The 17,861-nt window shown below is 42.8% G+C and overlaps 2 protein-coding genes across 7 annotated transcripts in view; one reads left to right on the top strand and one right to left on the bottom strand.

The window, feature by feature from the left end:
- Window positions 1-3,405: 3,405 nt before the first annotated feature.
- fbxl6 (F-box and leucine-rich repeat protein 6) overlaps window positions 3,406-17,861 on the bottom strand; it is a 24,928-nt gene continuing 10,472 nt past the window's right edge. For 3 of the 6 annotated variants that reach the window (XR_014089602.1, XR_014089606.1, XR_014089604.1), the window contains 2 exons: window positions 5,224-17,831; window positions 3,406-3,753 (listed from right to left, as the gene is read on the bottom strand). Coding sequence is in view for 1 of the 6 variants with exons in the window: in XM_008402437.3 (XP_008400659.1) it covers window positions 17,702-17,831 (130 nt within the window). In the remaining 5 variants the exon portion in view is untranslated. The remainder of the gene's footprint in view (window positions 3,754-5,223; window positions 17,832-17,861) is intronic. The other 3 variants (XR_014089605.1, XR_014089603.1, XM_008402437.3) reach the window with 3 other exon arrangements.
- On the top strand, window positions 9,307-17,086 carry eppk1 (epiplakin 1). The gene has a single exon (XM_081612189.1). The coding sequence runs from the start codon at window positions 9,307-9,309 to the stop codon at window positions 16,597-16,599; it is 7,293 nt and encodes a 2,430-aa protein (XP_081468315.1). The 3' UTR covers window positions 16,600-17,086.

The raw sequence follows: 17,861 nt of genomic DNA, 5'->3' as shown, positions 1-17,861 counted from the left end.
ACCAGAACCAGCTGGTCCTGGTGTGGACATTAAACTCGGTGCGTTTTAACATCAGCTTCATGTTTTCTGTCACATTTCCATGGAGACATCTTGGTCACTGAGGTTTGGACTTTGACTAGGCCGACTCCTCCATTTTAGCTGTTTGTAGATCTGCTGCTGGTTCTGGACGGTGATGGACCTATAGATGACCTTTGACCCTAACAGACACTGCTGCTGTCCGTCTTGTGGGCATTGTGATGATGATGATGATGATGATGATGGTCTGCAGAGGAAGAGTCAAGATGTTCGCTTTACGATACGAAGAGAAAGCAGCTGCTGCTGGGTAACGGCAACACGGTGACCTCATGGTGACCCCATGGTGACCTCACGGTGACCTCATGGTGACCTCATGGTGACCTCTCAGTGACCTCTCCTGACCTCCCGTCATCCAAACCTGCAGATGGTTTTAATCGAAGCAGAAACAGAAAAATTTTCTCCTGTTTTTGTTTTTTGTCAAAATTAAAATGTTGGTTTTATTTTGAGGTTCGTTTCAGGATCAGCCTGGATTTAACCCAGACTTTGACTAGGCCACTCCTGAACTTTCACTTTGTTGTCTCTGAGGCTTTTTCTGTTTCTGGCTGTGAATCATGACCTCTGACCTTAGTGAGGACGGTTGTTCTGGTTCTGGTGGGTCAATCAATATCAATCAATCAATCAATCAATCAATCAATCAAGGTGTTTTACATAATTAAAGAAAATAAAAACATGTGACATTAAATAAACAGCAATAAAGAGAAAGATTAAAAAAAAGATTGTTAAAGATAAAAACATAATTTTGTTATGAAATGTAAACGCCGGACTGCGCCGTCCGTTTAACCCTTTATTATCCAGGTATTATCCAGGTGTTATCCAGGTTTTATCCAGGTGTTATCCAGGTGTTATCCAGGTGTTATCCAGGTGTTATCCAGGTGTTATCCAGGTGTTATCCAGGTGTTATCCAGGTGTTATCCAGGTGTTATCCAGGTATTATCCAGGTGTTATCCAGGTATTATCCAGGTATTATCCAGGTGTTATCCAGGTGTTATCCAGGTGTTATCCAGGTATTATCCAGGTGTTATCCAGGTATTATCCAGGTGTTATCCAGGTATTATCCAGGTGTTATCCAGGTATTATCCAGGTGTTATCCAGGTGTTATCCAGGTGTTATCCAGGTGTTATCCAGGTATTATCCAGGTGTTATCCAGGTATTATCCAGGTATTATCCAGGTGTTATCCAGGTGTTATCCAGGTGTTATCCAGGTATTATCCAGGTGTTATCCAGGTGTTATCCAGGTGTTATCCAGGTGTTATCCAGGTATTATCCAGGTGTTATCCAGGTATTATCCAGGTGTTATCCAGGTATTATCCAGGTGTTATCCAGGTGTTATCCAGGTGTTATCCAGGTGTTATCCAGGTGTTATCCAGGTGTTATCCAGGTATTATCCAGGTGTTATCCAGGTATTATCCAGGTATTATCCAGGTGTTATCCAGGTGTTATCCAGGTGTTATCCAGGTGTTATCCAGGTATTATCCAGGTGTTATCCAGGTGTTATCCAGGTGTTATCCAGGTGTTATCCAGGTGTTATCCAGGTGTTATCCAGGTATTATCCAGGTGTTATCCAGGTGTTATCCAGGTGTTATCCAGGTATTATCCAGGTGTTATCCAGGTATTATCCAGGTATTATCCAGGTGTTATCCAGGTGTTATCCAGGTGTTATCCAGGTATTATCCAGGTGTTATCCAGGTTTTATCCAGGTGTTATCCAGGTGTTATCCAGGTGTTATCCAGGTATTATCCAGGTGTTATCCAGGTGTTATCCAGGTATTATCCAGGTATTATCCAGGTGTTATCCAGGTGTTATCCAGGTGTTATCCAGGTATTATCCAGGTGTTATCCAGGTATTATCCAGGTATTATCCAGGTATTATCCAGGTATTATCCAGGTGTTATCCAGGTGTTATCCAGGTATTATCCAGGTGTTATCCAGGTTTTATCCAGGTATTATCCAGGTATTATCCAGGTGTTATCCAGGTGTTATCCAGGTTTTATCCAGGTTTTATCCAGGTGTTATCCAGGTGTTATCCAGGTTTTATCCAGGTTTTATCCAGGTGTTATCCAGGCCCCGTCGCCTGACAGGACAAGCTGTCCTACCTTGTAGCACCAGGCTCCGCCCACCTGTCATGCGAAATGTTTGTTTTTACCTGTTACTCCTGAGTGTGTTGAGGTCAGAGGTCAGACCATGAAGCCTGCTTCATGCTGTCAGAAGGTTCTTGGTTCTGCAGTCAGGCAGAGATCAGAACCGGATCTGGAAACGGTGCATTGTGGGAGTTTTCAGTAAACATGTTTGTCTCCTGCTCAGGTTGTTCTGCCGCCATCTTTCCCATCAGAGAGAGGACGGTCCGTCAGTCTGCAGCGCCACTTCCTGTCACTTCCTGTCCGCCGCCATCCAGCAGCATTCAGAGGTACTGAACCAGCCTGGCTGGTGTCCAGAAGCCCAGCTGTGTGTGTGTGTGTGGGGGGGGGGGGCAGAGGGGGATTAACCCCCAAATCAACGTTTCTCCAGATAAACTGTAAACTTTATTCTGGATTCTTTGTTTCTGTGAAGTTCTGCAATATTTTACCTAAACCTCTCAGTGCTGCCATCTTTGGGTGGAATGGTGGTACTGCACGTCACTCAGGCACGCCCCCTGGTGGTGAGTCAGGAGGAGGAACAACGGGACGGACAGGAACAGGAAGTGGGCGGGGCTAGGCAGCTGCTGCGGTCAGTAAGGTCAGTTTTTCCTGACACTCTCTGGCCCGGCTGTCGACTCCCTGCAGCTTCAGTCCAACATCCCAGTATTTTCATAATTGGGACTAAAAATAACTTTTAGTGGTGAAGGACGAATAACCCACCTGTACATAGAAGATCTTTGCAGAGTGATTCACTCTGTCCTGTTTCTGACACACATGGTGGGATCTACAGCCCATCATCCATGTGTGGGACTCACTTCCTGTGTTTAAGAAAGGAGCAGCAGGGGGCGCTGTGGTGGCGCAGGAGCAAACATGACCCACATAAGGAGGCCGCAGGTTCGATTCCCGGCCTGGCGACACCCGCCGCATGTCTCCACATCACCCTGCTTCCTGTCAAACTGTCAACAAAACCTTTAAAAGGAGCAACGGCTTCGTTGTCGACACGTGTTTTTAGAAACACGAGAATAGTGGATTATAATTCCGTTTTATGGCCGTTAAATGAAATAATCTGCCTTTAACTGCCCGTGAGGTCACTGACCTCTGGACGCTGCAAACATCCTGCGTTCCTGGACACTTTAACCACTTTTAGCTATAAAAATCAGCCTTATTTGGAAAATATTTATTTTAGATTAAAATAACAACAGAAATAATACTGTGGCTTATTTAGTTTTTATGAATTTTAATAAAATATTGTCACAGGAATGTCGCCATGTTGTTCGCGCTGCAATGCATTCTGGGTAAATGAGTGTAAAGGTCCAACTGCCTGGCTCCTCCAGGCGCATTGAGGCCCATCAGAAGGTAGAAACAACCAGAGGTGATGAAGAGGAGGAGCGAAGAGGAAGAGTTGGCCCAGCAGCTGCTGCTGCCTTCAGGTTCATCATGAAACAATGAGACTCACCACCTCTGGTCACTGTGTGACCCGGTTGGTGGTTCTGCAGCTCTGAGTCCGGTTGTTGGCGAACCAACAGTTTGTGGTTTCACATTCGGCTCTCGCTCCGCTGGTCACCCTGACAACACAACAACATACGTAAATCACACACAAGCGTATGAAGCATTGATATAACAGATTAAGGACAATATTCTCTTTCCAATATGACATAAAATGATTTTTTATTTGATCTAAATAACTGGTTTCGCTGGACTGATGACCGTTTACAGGTACCATGGTCCGAAGGCCCGGTGGTACCTGTAAATTCAGCTAAACACGTTTTAAATTCAGGAACTTTCTCAGGTTTACACAATTTGAATATTACTTTCCAGTAGGGCTGTTGTAAACAAATACTTTAGTAGTCGAGTAATCTATCGGTTATTCTTACGAGTAATTGGATAAAAAAAGTTATAAAATAAAACATTGGTAAATCTGGCATAACACCAGTGTTACTATCAGATATCAATATATCTGATATCAGTCAGATTTAAAATGGCCACAAACACCAGAGGTTGCGGGTTTTGTGCTTCAGGCTGCCAGCGCCCCCTGCTGGAAGCTCCTTTGTCATTAGAATGAAGAGTAAATATCCACCGAAATAAATGAATCAAGTATTGTAGTGAAGTTTCTCGTTCCTTTAAATCATCCAGGTTGAATTCAGTCCATCTTTACTTTGGTTGATTAGTTAAAGTTGTTCAAACTTTAGAAGATTCTTAGAAAGGCGTGTCTGAGTGTTGAAGGCATTAATCAGACATGATGGGTGGAGCCTCTTTGTTTAGCTCTCACCGTTTCTGAAAGCTTGTGATTTAGACATTAATCTTGGTTTTGTTATGGTGTTCATAATGCAGTGGTAATAGTTTGTTTTCTGTATTTCTGCTGTGACCACATGGACTAACTGGCTCGTCCGGTTTCCACACATCATGTCAAATAGTTCATTGAATCTGCAATGTGACCAGTTTAAGTGTCACACCCAGAAACACTGATGATGCACAACCATTAAGGACTCCACCACTTTGGTCTCGGGGTTTTATTTCAAGACCATTAATATGGAAATATAACTACAATTCATGAATATTGTCCAATTAATTACTTGACATCTTTGTTTTCATTGGATGCAAAACGTACTGATTAAAATCCGGACTCCGCCCCTTCCCTCAGCATGCGGCTCTTCTGTCCAATCAGCAGTAAATCATAAATCATTAAGACTTTTTCTGTAAAACATCCAGAAGAAATCATAGCAACAAGTAAATGTGCAGCTCTTTCCGAGGCGGAGGGGAGAAAGGTAACCTGGGTGTGTGATGCTAGCAAAGCTAGCTCTGCAGTGACTGTTGAATTTACCATGAGAAGACAAAATGTCCAAGGGCTGTCCCCGTCCCTTAAATACGGACTCGTCTCATATTTGGCCGTTTTGTTCCGTATTTCTATAACTGTCTGATGGACTCGCCTAACACACGTCAACACTAAGAGTAACAATAATGACCAAAATAAAACAGGAAATATGAAGGTCAGCTGAATAACTGTGGTGTTAAAAGGACCCCAGAACGCTACGTACCGACTGTTGCCTAGAGACGGACAGACGCTGTTGCGTAGAGACGTACCGACTGTTGCCTAGAGACGGACCGATTGTTGCCTGGAGACGGACCGACGCTGTTGCCTAGAGACGGACCGACGCTGTTGCCTGGAGACGGACCGATTGTTGCCTAGAGACGGACCGACGCTGTTGCCTGGAGACGGACCGATTGTTGCCTAGAGACGGACCGACGCTGTTGCCTAGAGACGGACACTACGCAGCCACGGTGAGCTGCTATCAACCCGTCTTTTTAAAACGTCCTCAGCCCGATGCGCCACCGTCCTTAGAACCAAAACCTGTCAAAGACACAGACGTGAGAGGGAAGACGCAAATCCCAGGGTGAATAATGTTAGTGAGGACGAACAGAGGGAATTAAAAACAACAGAAAGTGTCCATCATGCTGCTGTATGATAGACAGAATGGATCAGGACAGGAACCGCAGACCCGTCAGAACCTGAAGAACCAGAAATCAGCATCTCTTCATCCCTCAATCATCTCCTGAGGCTGATATGGTGCAGAACATTTTATTATTCAGCCTCTTATGGTGCTTTTAGTCACTGTTATGAGCTGATTAATCTAACGTTTAGTCGCATCAGCCAAATAATACAGATGGTGATTTAGAGAACAAATCATACTGAGAGATTAACAGTGAATATTTCCTACTTTTAAAAGGTTGGTTAGAGTTTCTGTTTGGTTTATTAAGAAATGTTGCCATCTTTAATGTACTCAGTGGTCATTTAATGTATTATTAATGCACCAGACCTGCAGCCCAGGGGCGGATCTAGATGGGGGCCAAGAAATGATGCTGAATAAACGTCTTAATGCTCTGTGGTGGATTTTTTAACCGTCACGATTTTACTTTAACGTTGAATTAAAGATGATAGTGCTGCACTTTCAGCTGCTGCATAGAATCACTTTCTACCTGCCAGGATCTGAACCTGGATCTCTGGAGACACAAGTGGCTCTTTGGCTCACTTCATATATCAAATGATGAAATATTGCTCTGTCTTTTGTTTCATTTTTTAAGTGTCCCCATGAAAAAGCACCGACTGCCCCTGGTGGTAAACTTGTTCTAGAACCAGCCTCCAAATCCATCTGTATAAATATTTAGTAATATTCTTTACAAAACCAGAATTTTCACATAACTTACACTTTTGGCTGTCTGAGGACACATTTTGAATATTAAATCAGGTGTTATGATCAGTTCACCAGATACATTTTACACTTTGCTTAATTAAACATGTGAAGATATGATCTGACTTTGGATGCTGTATGTCTGAACGGCTGCTCTCTGGGTCACCTTTTAAAAACAGAAACATTGCCATGAAATATTATCCATCACTGCAGCGGACGTCCCACCAGGAGAGCCGGGCGACACGCCGTGGTGGGCGTCCCTGATGTGGGTTTCTGACCGGTGGCAGGCCTAGATGTGACCATAACAGATTATAGTGATGCGACATTCATGAACGATCTGATTCTTTTGAACTCTTTACTATGAACCGTTTGACTCGATCCTCAGTGAGTCGTTCTTTGTTTTTAAGCTCTTCACACTGCAGTAGCTGTTTTAATCCCATGTATTTCAAAATGATGTTTATTGAAATAAAGTACAGGAACATAAGCGCTCAGAGTTCATGCTCGGTGCTCTCTGTGGCTGACGGTTAGCATGCTAGCTGGCAGCAGACTGAAACAGTCGCGTTGCTTTTCCTTCTTGGTTCTTGCGTGTTGCTCCGGGGTTATAGTTTATATTTGATGTTTACCGTTTGTGCGTTCATGATTGTTATTTTTGATGGTCCAGAAAGAAACTCACGTCTATTTGTTACATTTTCTATGATTAATTTTTTTACACTGTACAAATAGCATTTTCTTTTTGTAAAAATACTACATTTAATGTATTTTCCTCACTATAAGCCGCACCTTCAGTGAATGGCCTATTTAAAAACTTTTTTCATACATAAGGCACATAGAACAGACGCTACAGGAGAGGCTGGAGTTACGTTATGCATCCACTAGATGGAGCTGCACTAAAGGGAATGTCAACAAAACAGTCCGACTCGGGTCGGCGAGGAGAGGAGAACCTTCTGGGCCGGACGATGGTCACCGTTCAGCATGTTGGTGGAGAACCTGGTGCTGAATGACCTGCAGACGACCTGGTCATCAGGTCAGTAGGTAGATGGGTCAGTCAAACTTTATTAACAAACCAGCGTTCTGACAACTATCCCAGCATGCACCGCGCGCTTCTTCTTCTACGGGGGAAATGAAGTCGGCGGCTGCTTACATAGCTGCTGGACCTGTAGTGGCTCCATGTTGGTCCATATAGAAGGAGCACCGGGTTATAAGGCTTTGGAGGAAATGGGAGGTTTTTAGGTGTGGAAAATACGGTAGTATTTTTAAATTTCTATTTTGCAATTTTATATAAATAATATCTATTTTATATTTAACTAAGATATATACATATTTGATCAAATATACTTTTATCTGCAAGAATATACAGTTTTCTTTTAACTTACAGATAAACTTATTTTGTGAACTTGTACAAATTAATTGAAAACTATATTTGGGATGAAATGGTTGTTCTTACAGTGGAGCAGTGGGTAGAGCTGCTGCCTTGCAGCAAGAAGGTTCTGGGTTCGATTCCCGGTCTTTCTGCATGGAGTCTCCATGTTCTCCCTGTGCATGGTGGGTTTTCTCCAGGTACTCTGGTTTCCTCCCACAGTCCAGAAACATGACTGTCAGGTTAATTGGTCTGTCTAAATTGTCCCTAGGTATGTGTGTGTGCATGGTTGTGTGTCTCTGTGTTGCCCTGCGACAGACTGGTGACCTGTCCAGGTGACCCGTCCAGGTGACCCCGCCTCTCACCCAGAACGTTAGCTGGAGAGGCACCAGCTCCTCCTGACCCACTGAGGGACCAGGGAGTTGGAAAATGGATGGATGGATGAATTGGTTGTTCTTACAAAGATGAATATTTTCAAAAGTGGATCATCTGAACGGCTCCATGAAGTGATTGGATCCCGAAGAGCCATAAGTCACCACTTCTACAGGATGTTTCGCTTTAGAGCAGAGACTGATGGGAGCTGAGTGGTTTGGTATTTAAATCTGTCTCCATGGTAACAGCTTTCCTCTGTATTTCTATTGGCTGCATGTTTTGGTTTGTGCAGCATTCAAACTGAGCAGATTGTGGGAAACAGGTGGAAGCAACGCAGAACAAAGAGTTTGAATTGATAATGATGTTGATTAAATTTAACATCTATTTTTATGGGAACGTGGATCTTTCAGAGCCATTGGAGCAATTTTGATCATGTAGCATCATGTAGCCTTGGGCGCTGGTTCTGGTCTCGGCTGCAGCACTGGTTCTGACAGAACAGGGCTTTAAAATACTCATGATAAAAAGAAACGTCATGAAACTACAACCATCTCACTGATGGTGTGAGAGAAATAAAACTATTGTCTTTCTTTTTCAGGAGTAAACCTTAAAAGTTCAGCGGATCTGACCATCACATCCTGCATCCGTCTTCCTGAACTGGAGCAGCTGAGGATCTACTACTACTACTACTGTTACTACTTCTACTACTACTACTACTACTACTACTCTACTCTTAACGAAACCGAAAGGTTAGAAACGAACCAGGAGACCAAATTTAAGCACCTAGAAGGAATGGTTCAGTATGGATGTAAGGTGGAATGAATCAAATTACCTTCTGCATTAATGCTGTCCAAATGCAGTTTAAATACCTGATCTCATGTAAACCCAAAGTGGGAGCCAGATTAAACTCCATCAGCTGGGTGCAGGTCTCCACCCTGAGCATAGTAGAAATCCTCCGTTTCTGCTCACCTTCATTTGGTATGTTTTGACCGCTGGAGGCTTTTTTAATGTCTGAAAACACTTTAACTCAGCTTCTGCCAGAAACTTGCAAATTAAATCATTTCCATCTCTGATTTGATTGTGGATGAAATTATGTTCAACTCAGGTCATTTCTTCTGGGTGCTGCATCCCCTAAAATAAACGTTAGCTACAGAATAAGCAATTTCAATAACTGTTTATGTTTTGCCACTTCTTTTCAGGTCAGGATGGTGTCCATCGGTCAAAACACTGCCATGAAGAAACATGGATATGGAGTCCATGAACCTGTGGCAGGCATATTTCTGGAGAAGACAGGGGAGAAATTCACCATTTATCAGGCCATGAAAAAACGTTTGCTTAAACCGGGAACGGCATTAGCTCTGCTTGAAGCACAAGCAGCCACTGTGGGTGTCATAGATCCGACAGGAAACCGTATACTTCCTGTTGCCGATGCTGTTAAAGAAGGAGTAGTTGGTCCAGAAATGAGGGAGAAACTTCTCACTGCAGAGAAAGCCATCAGTGGGTACATAGACCCCTACACCAATCAAATTATATCTGTGTACCAGGCTATGCAAAAAGATTTAGTCCCCAGAGATTATGGCTTGAGGTTGCTGGAAGCACAGATTGCCACCAAAGGCATCTTTGACCCTGTGGAGAAGACCAGCATCTCAACTGATGCCGCGATCCAAAAGGGCCTTTATGAAAAGACTTTGCTTAGTGACCACATGTCTGAGCTGAAGGTATTTTACAATCCAAGCACACAAGAATATCTCAACTACCAAAACCTTCTGGAAACATGCACTGTGGAGCCAGAAACCGGCTTGTTGCTCCTTCCTGTCTGCATTACCTTCAAAGGTCTGCGCAAAGGCATTTCCTCCAGTGAACTACTGGAGTCAAAGATCATTGACAAAGAAACATATGAAGACTTGCAAAAGGGGAAGACCACAACCCAGGATGTGATGTTGATGGAAACCGTGAAAGAATACCTGGAAGGCAAAGGCAGCATAGCAGGCATTGCTGATCTCTCAACCAATCAGAGAATAAGCATTTATCAAGCCATGAAGCAAGGGATAGTGATGCCAGGCACGGCACTGGTTCTGCTGGAAGCACAAGCAGCAACTGGGTTCATGATGGATCCTGTAGGAAACAAAAAATACACAGTGGATGAAGCTATTAAGCACAAACTTGTTGGCCCTGAATGTCATTTGAAGCTGCTTTCAGCTGAGCGAGCAGTGACTGGATACAAAGATCCTTATTCAGGAGAGACCATATCCCTATTTCAAGCTATGTCAAAGGATCTCATCATTAAGGAACATGGGATCCGGCTACTGGAGGCACAAATTGCCACTGGTGGAATAATTGATCCAATAAACAGCCACAGACTTCCCACTCAAGTGGCCTTTAACAGAGGCTATTTTGATGAACAAATGAATAAGATACTGGAAGATGAAGGAGATGACACGAAAGGATTTTTTGACCCAAATACACAAGACAACCTTACATACCTTCAGCTGATTGAAAGGTGTGTCACCGATCCGGGCACTGGATTGTGCCTTCTTCCTCTACATGACAAATCAGGCAAATTTAATTCTAGTTTTATTGACTACAAAACAAAAACTGTCTTCAAAGCTGAAAAAGTCAAAGTGACATTTGGGAAGTACATGGGGATGACAGTCTCTGTGTGGGAACTACTGATGTCAGAGTACTTCAATGAACACCAGAGGCAAGACATATTTCAGAAATACAAGGAAGGGAAGTTAAATATCACTACAATCATTAAGATGATTTTGGAGACCATAGAAACATCAGTAAAAGCAACAAAAACCGTCTTTGAGGGCATACGGGAAACTGTCACAGCCAAGCAGCTTGTTGAAGCAGAAATCATCAGTGAGAAAGTGATGAAGGAGTTGGAAGATGGAAAAAAGTCAATAAAGGACGTAATAGAGGATGAAAATGTAAATGTTTACTTACAGGGAAAAGACAGCATCGCAGGTATTCTGCTTCCAGATTCCCAAGTTATAACAATCTACCAAGCCAGACAAAAAGGAAAGCTGATGCCAGGAACTGCTCTGATTCTGCTGGAGGCACAAGCAGCTACTGGGTTCATTATTGACCCCATTGGAAACAGGAAGTTTTCAGTAGATGATGCTGTCAAAGCTAAAATTGTGGGACCTGATGTCTGTCAGAAGCTGCGTTCAGCAGAGAGAGCAGTCACTGGGTATAAAGATCCACATGATGGAAAAATAATCTCTCTGTTCCAAGCTATGCAAAAAGACCTGATCCTGAGAGACCATGGGATTCGACTTCTGGAGGCACAGATTGCCACTGGTGGTATCATTGATCCGGTGAACAGCCACCGCATCCCTGTACATGTAGCCTATAAGAGGGGATACTTCAATGAGGAGATGAATCAGATTTTGAGAGATCCAAGTGACGACACCAAAGGTTTCTTTGACCCCAATACCCATGAGAACCTGACATACTTGCAGCTCCTGGCTAGATGTGTCAAAGATCCCAGTACTGGCCTGTGCCTCTTACCTCTGAAAAGCAAGAGCACCAAAATAAATATTGATGACAACATGAGGGAAATTTTCCATAGGACAATAATTACTGTCAAGTATGGCAGATTCAAGGGAAACACAACTCTGTGGGAAGCAATTAATTCAGAATATCTGTCTGAAGACAAACGACAGGACCTTTTCAAACTTTTCAGGTCCCGGAAAATCACTGTTGAGCAACTGACAGTGATCATTATAGATATCATTGAGAGCAAAGAGATAAAACAGCAGGCAGAGCTGAACTTTGAAGGCCTCAGGGGAGAGGTGTCTGTTGTGGATCTCTTGGATCTTGACATTGTAGATGAAAAAACATACAAAAGTATGATTGATGGAAAGCTTTCAAGTACCGATGTAATGAAGATGGACAGCGTAAGAGCCTATCTCCAAGGGACAAGCTGTGTAGCAGGATTGATACTACAACCCTCCAATCAGAAACTAAGCATCAATGAGGCACAGAAAATGGGCATCCTCACTCCAGGCACTGCCCTTTGTCTCCTTGAAGCACAGGCGGCCACAGGATTCATTGTAGATCCTCTAAAAAACCAAAAACTTACAGTGGAAGAAGCACTAAGAGAAAAGGTCATTGGTCCACAAGTGTATGAAAAGCTGTTGTCTGCAGAGAGAGCTGTCACCGGTTACAAAGACCCATACACAGGTCAAAAGATCTCTCTATTCCAAGCCTTGAAAAAGGATCTTATTGTCAAGCAGCATGGTATTCGTTTACTCGAGGCCCAAATTGCTACTGGTGGTATCATCGATCCATTGAAATGTCTTCATTTACCTCTAGAGGTTGCATACAGGAAAGGTTATTTTGATGCAGAACTCAATCAAATCTTAACAGACCCCACTGATGACACAAAGGGCTTCTTCGACCCAAAGACTCAAGAAAATCTGACATATATGGAAATGTTGAGCAGATGTGTGAAAGATAAAGACACCGGACTCCTTCTCCTGCCACTGAATGACACACCAAAGACAACAGCAAAAACAGACAAGATATACACAGAAGCAGAAATAAGGCAAGAGTTTGAAAAGACATTTGTAAGCGTAAGTGTGGGACGGTATTTGGGAAAATCTGTTTCTCTCTGGGACTTGATTCACTCTTGTTACTTCACTGAAGATCAGCAACTAGAATTTATTGAAAAAGTCAAAACAAAGCAGATGAACACCCAAACAATAATCACATTAGTGATTTCCACAATTGAAAAACTGGAAAGGGAAGCCCCCAAAGTGACAATGGGGCTGAGAAAGGAAGTCTCTGCACAACAGCTCCTGGATTCTGATATTATTGACTCGGCCACATTCATACAGGTTAAGGAAGGAAAGCTAGACTTTGATGAAGTAAGCAAAAGGGAAATTGTGACAAGATATCTTCGGGGAACTGCAAGCATTGCTGGAATCAAAATTTATCCAACCCAGGATGTAATGAGCATTTATGAGGCAAAACAAAAAAATCTTTTGACTCCCGGCATTGCACTTGTACTGCTTAAAGCACAGTCTGCAACAGGATGGGTGATTGATCCTGTCAGCAATAAGTTCTATTCAGTTGATGAGGGTACAAAGCAGAAGGTAATTGGAACAGATGTCCGTGAGCAACTTCTTTCAGCACAGCGTGCCGTCACTGGCTTTAAGGATCCTTACACAGACGGCACCATATCCCTGTTTGAAGCGATGACAAAACGACTGATTGAAAGAAGTGAAGGCCTCCATCTACTTGAAGCACAGATAGCAACTGGAGGAATTATCGACCCAAATCAAAGCCACAGAGTACCTGCTCAAGTTGCTATTAAAAAAGGATTCCTCGATGAAGAAACTCACAAAATTCTGCAAAACCCAAGTGATGATGCAAAGGGTTACTTTGACCCAAATACCAATGAAAATTTATCCTACGTTCAACTGATGAGTCGATGTGAAAGAGATCCCAAAACTGGACTCCTTCTCCTGCCACTGGATGTTGATGAGTCCAAGGAGTTTCATACGGATGAGCAGGTGGAGCTCGCCTTCAAAAACAAAAGTATTTCCCTGAATGTAGGAAAATTCAAGAACAACAAAATAACAGTGTGGGAGTTATTGCTTTCTGAATACATCTCAGCAGAAAAGAGAGAGCAGCTGATAAGACAGTACAAAACAGGAGCTTTGAAATTAGAGGAAGTCATTGAAATCCTGACAGTTATCATCACAGAACTCTCAACTAAAGAAAGAAAGTTCAAAGGACTAAGAAAACAGGTCTCAGCTAGTGAATTGTTAGAGTCAAAAATTATCACAAAGGAGATTTTCAACAAGATTATGCAGGGCGAAATAAGTGAGGAAAATGTAACAGAAATTGAGTCCATTCAGAAGTACCTTGGAGCGACAAACTGCATAGCGGGTGTCAGAGTGGAATCAACAAAGACCGTTATGAGCATTTATGAAGCTAAGTGCCGAGGTCTACTGCCTCCTGGTACCTCCCTAATTCTGCTGGAAGCCCAAGCTGCCACTGGCTTTGTCATCGACCCAGTAAACAACAAGAAACTTTCAGTAGAGGAAGCTGTTGCTCAAGGAGTAGTTGGGAAAGAATTGAAGAACAAATTGCTCTCAGCAGAAAGAGCAGTCACAGGATACAAAGATCCCTACACTGGAAACACAATTTCTTTGTTCCAGGCCCTGAAGAAAGATCTGATTGTTAAGGATCACGGGATCCGTCTTCTGGAGGCACAGATTGCAACAGGAGGAATAATAGATCCAGTCCACAGTCACAGGGTGCCTGTACAGGTGGCATACCAAAGAGGTTACTTTGACGAAGAGATGAACCAGATCTTATCTGATCCAGATGATGACACCAAGGGTTTCTTTGACCCCAACACCAAGGAGAACCTTACATACCTCCAGCTGATCGAAAGGTGTGCCAAAGATTCACATACAGACCTAAACCTACTGTCCATTGTGAAGAAAGGCGAGTTCTATTTCTTTGTTGATGAGGCCACAAAGGTAATCTTAAAGTCTACAACAACAACCAAAGCTGGAGGAAAATACAAAGGCATCCCAGTTTCTCTGTGGGATTTGCTTTACTCCAAATACGTCACAGAGGAAAAGAGGAGAGATCTCGTCCAGCAGTTCAAAGCTGGAACACTCACCATCGAGCACTTCTTGGAAATCATCTTGACCATCATTCAGCAGAAGACCACAACAACAACAACCACAACCACAACCACAACAACAACCACAGAAACTCCTGAGGAAAAAATCTTCAAGGGACTCAGAAAAGATGTCAACCTGACTGAACTGGTTGAATCAAAAATTATTGATGAGAAACTCTACAAGAAAATTGTTGATGAAGATGTCACAGTGGCTGAAGTCAGTGAAATGGATTCAGTACGTAAATACCTTGAAGGGACCAACAGCATTGCAGGAGTGTACATCCAGTCCACCAAGGAGACTCTGAGCATCTATGAAGCCAAAGGCCGAGGTCTACTGACTCCAGGCACCTCTCTGGTTCTGCTGGAAGCCCAAGCCGCCACTGGTTTCATGATCGACCCAGTAAAGAACAAGAAACTTTCAGTAGAGGAAGCTGTTGGTCAGAGACTGGTTGGTAAAGAATGGAAGGACAAACTGATTTCTGCAGAAAGAGCAGTCACAGGATACAAAGATCCCTACACTGGAAACACAATTTCTTTGTTCCAGGCCCTGAAGAAAGATCTGATTGTTAAGGATCATGGGATCCGTCTTCTGGAGGCACAGATTGCAACAGGAGGAATAATAGATCCAGTCCACAGTCACAGGGTGCCTGTACAGGTGGCATACCAAAGAGGTTACTTTGACGAAGAGATGAACCAGATCTTATCTGATTCGGGTGATGACACCAAGGGTTTCTTTGACCCCAACACCAAGGAGAACCTTACATACCTCCAGCTGATCGAAAGGTGTGTTACAGATCCTGCCACGGGTCTCAGTTTACTGATCATTGTGAAGAAAGGCGAGTTCTATTTCTTTGTTGATGAGGCCACAAAGGTAATCTTAAAGTCTACAACAACAACCAAAGCTGGAGGAAAATACAAAGGCATCCCAGTTTCTCTGTGGGATTTGCTTTACTCCAAATACGTCACAGAGGAAAAGAGGAGAGATCTCGTCCAGCAGTTCAAAGCTGGAACACTCACCATCGAGCACTTCTTGGAAATCATCTTGACCATCATTCAGCAGAAGACCACAACAACAACAACAACCACAACAACAACCACAGAGACTCCTGAGGAAAAAATCTTCAAGGGACTCAGAAAAGATGTCAATCTGACTGAACTGGTTGAATCAAAAATTATTGATGAGAAACTCTACAAGAAAATTGTTGATGAAGATGTCACAGTGGCTGAAGTCAGTGAAATGGATTCAGTACGTAAATACCTTGAAGGGACCAACAGCATTGCAGGAGTGTACATCCAGTCCACCAAGGAGACTCTGAGCATCTATGAAGCCAAAGGCCGAGGTCTACTGACTCCAGGCACCTCTCTGGTTCTGCTGGAAGCCCAAGCCGCCACTGGTTTCATGATCGACCCAGTAAAGAACAAGAAACTTTCAGTAGAGGAAGCTGTTGGTCAGAGACTGGTTGGTAAAGAATGGAAGGACAAACTGATTTCTGCAGAAAGAGCAGTCACAGGATACAAAGATCCCTACACTGGAAACACAATTTCTTTGTTCCAGGCCCTGAAGAAAGATCTGATTGTTAAGGATCACGGGATCCGTCTTCTGGAGGCACAGATTGCAACAGGAGGAATAATAGATCCAGTCCACAGTCACAGGGTGCCTGTACAGGTGGCATACCAAAGAGGTTACTTTGATGAAGAGATGAACCAGATCTTATCTGATTCGGGTGATGACACCAAGGGTTTCTTTGACCCCAACACCAAGCAGAACCTTACATACCTCCAGCTGATCGAAAGGTGTGTTACAGATCCTGCCACAGGTCTCAGTTTGTTATCATTAAAAAAGTAAATTCAGTTTAAAAATAAGTGAATCTAACAATTATTGTCACTTTCAGTATGAACTTTATTGCCATTCATCCATTAGTGAAACCTATTTCATTTCACCAGACCTGGAATCCAAACCAGCATCTTATAAGTGATGGAAAATTCCTACGTTTGTGTTAGTCATAAATTACTTTATAAATTAGCTGTGATCAAGATGCCGCTTTAACACTTTTCATAAGTGCTTGAATGTCAAAGGGAAAGTTAAAATTAAAGGGATTTGTTTTTGTGTCTTTTGCCTAATAATCTGCTTGCTAACTGTTTAAAGGGGTTCCACTTTTTGTGTGTTGGAAATGATGGTTATTGTTCTGTGACGCAATCAGACGGTTCTCTTTGCATCAAGTTTTCAGTTTGTTCTTTGGGGTCAAACGTGATTTTTAGTGGCTGTAATTGGAACAAGGGAAACTTCCCCTTTTCCACCTTTAATGAGGTCCAATAAAATGATGTAATGTTTACCTTTTTGTTATTCAATATTTTTCCTTTAACAAGCAACCGTTATATTTTATGCTCAGGGTTTTGTGCTGACGAGGTTTTCACACTTTAGCCACCGGAAAAACATGAAGTTCATCAATAAGTCTGTTTATACTGTTTTCAATAATTTTCCAGGAAGGAAGTTCAGAGAAATGTCTCCTGAAAAATAGCACCATCTAGTGGAACATAATAATATAACACTTTTTGTAGAAACATTTTATTTTCACTTGTAAAATGTTTTGGTCATGAGGGATTTTTAAAAAATTGTTCAGACATTCTAAAATGTATTAAAATATTTTCAAATAAAACTGATCCAAGCCCAGGAGTCCATAGGTCAGAACCGGGAGTGTTGGGAATAAAGCCGGACTCAGAGTGAAGTTGGTCCAGTATTGGTGGGAGCTCGTCTGTAATCAGCCCTTTGTGATTTCAGTTTGATGCATAACGGGTATTTTAAATAAAATGCATTATTATTTTCACCTGCCATGCCTTCTAGAACAGCTTTAATTGTTTTACATTTCGAAAAGAATCAGAAATAAAACTAACAGTTCTCCAACGTTACCAAAGGCACGAAGCAGCAAATGTTCAGCTGAATAAGGGGCTCAGTGCAGGTTGGCCAGCAGCTCTTGGATTTCTTCCTGGCTGCGGTAAATCTTTTTCACTCCTCTTGGGAGGTTGCGACACGATGAAAGGTTGAGGTAACCCAGAGCCGTCATGCGTTCAACGACCGGCCTGCAGGGAGAGGAGCAGGGAAGAGAGAAG

Source organism: Poecilia reticulata, chromosome 11, assembly GCF_904066995.2.
Source record: "Poecilia reticulata chromosome 11, P_reticulata-male-v2, whole genome shotgun sequence".
Classification (NCBI taxonomy): domain Eukaryota; kingdom Metazoa; phylum Chordata; class Actinopteri; order Cyprinodontiformes; family Poeciliidae; genus Poecilia; species Poecilia reticulata.
The sequence above is the reverse complement of the archived record's forward strand: the minus strand, read 5'-3'. Positions and strand labels throughout refer to the sequence as shown.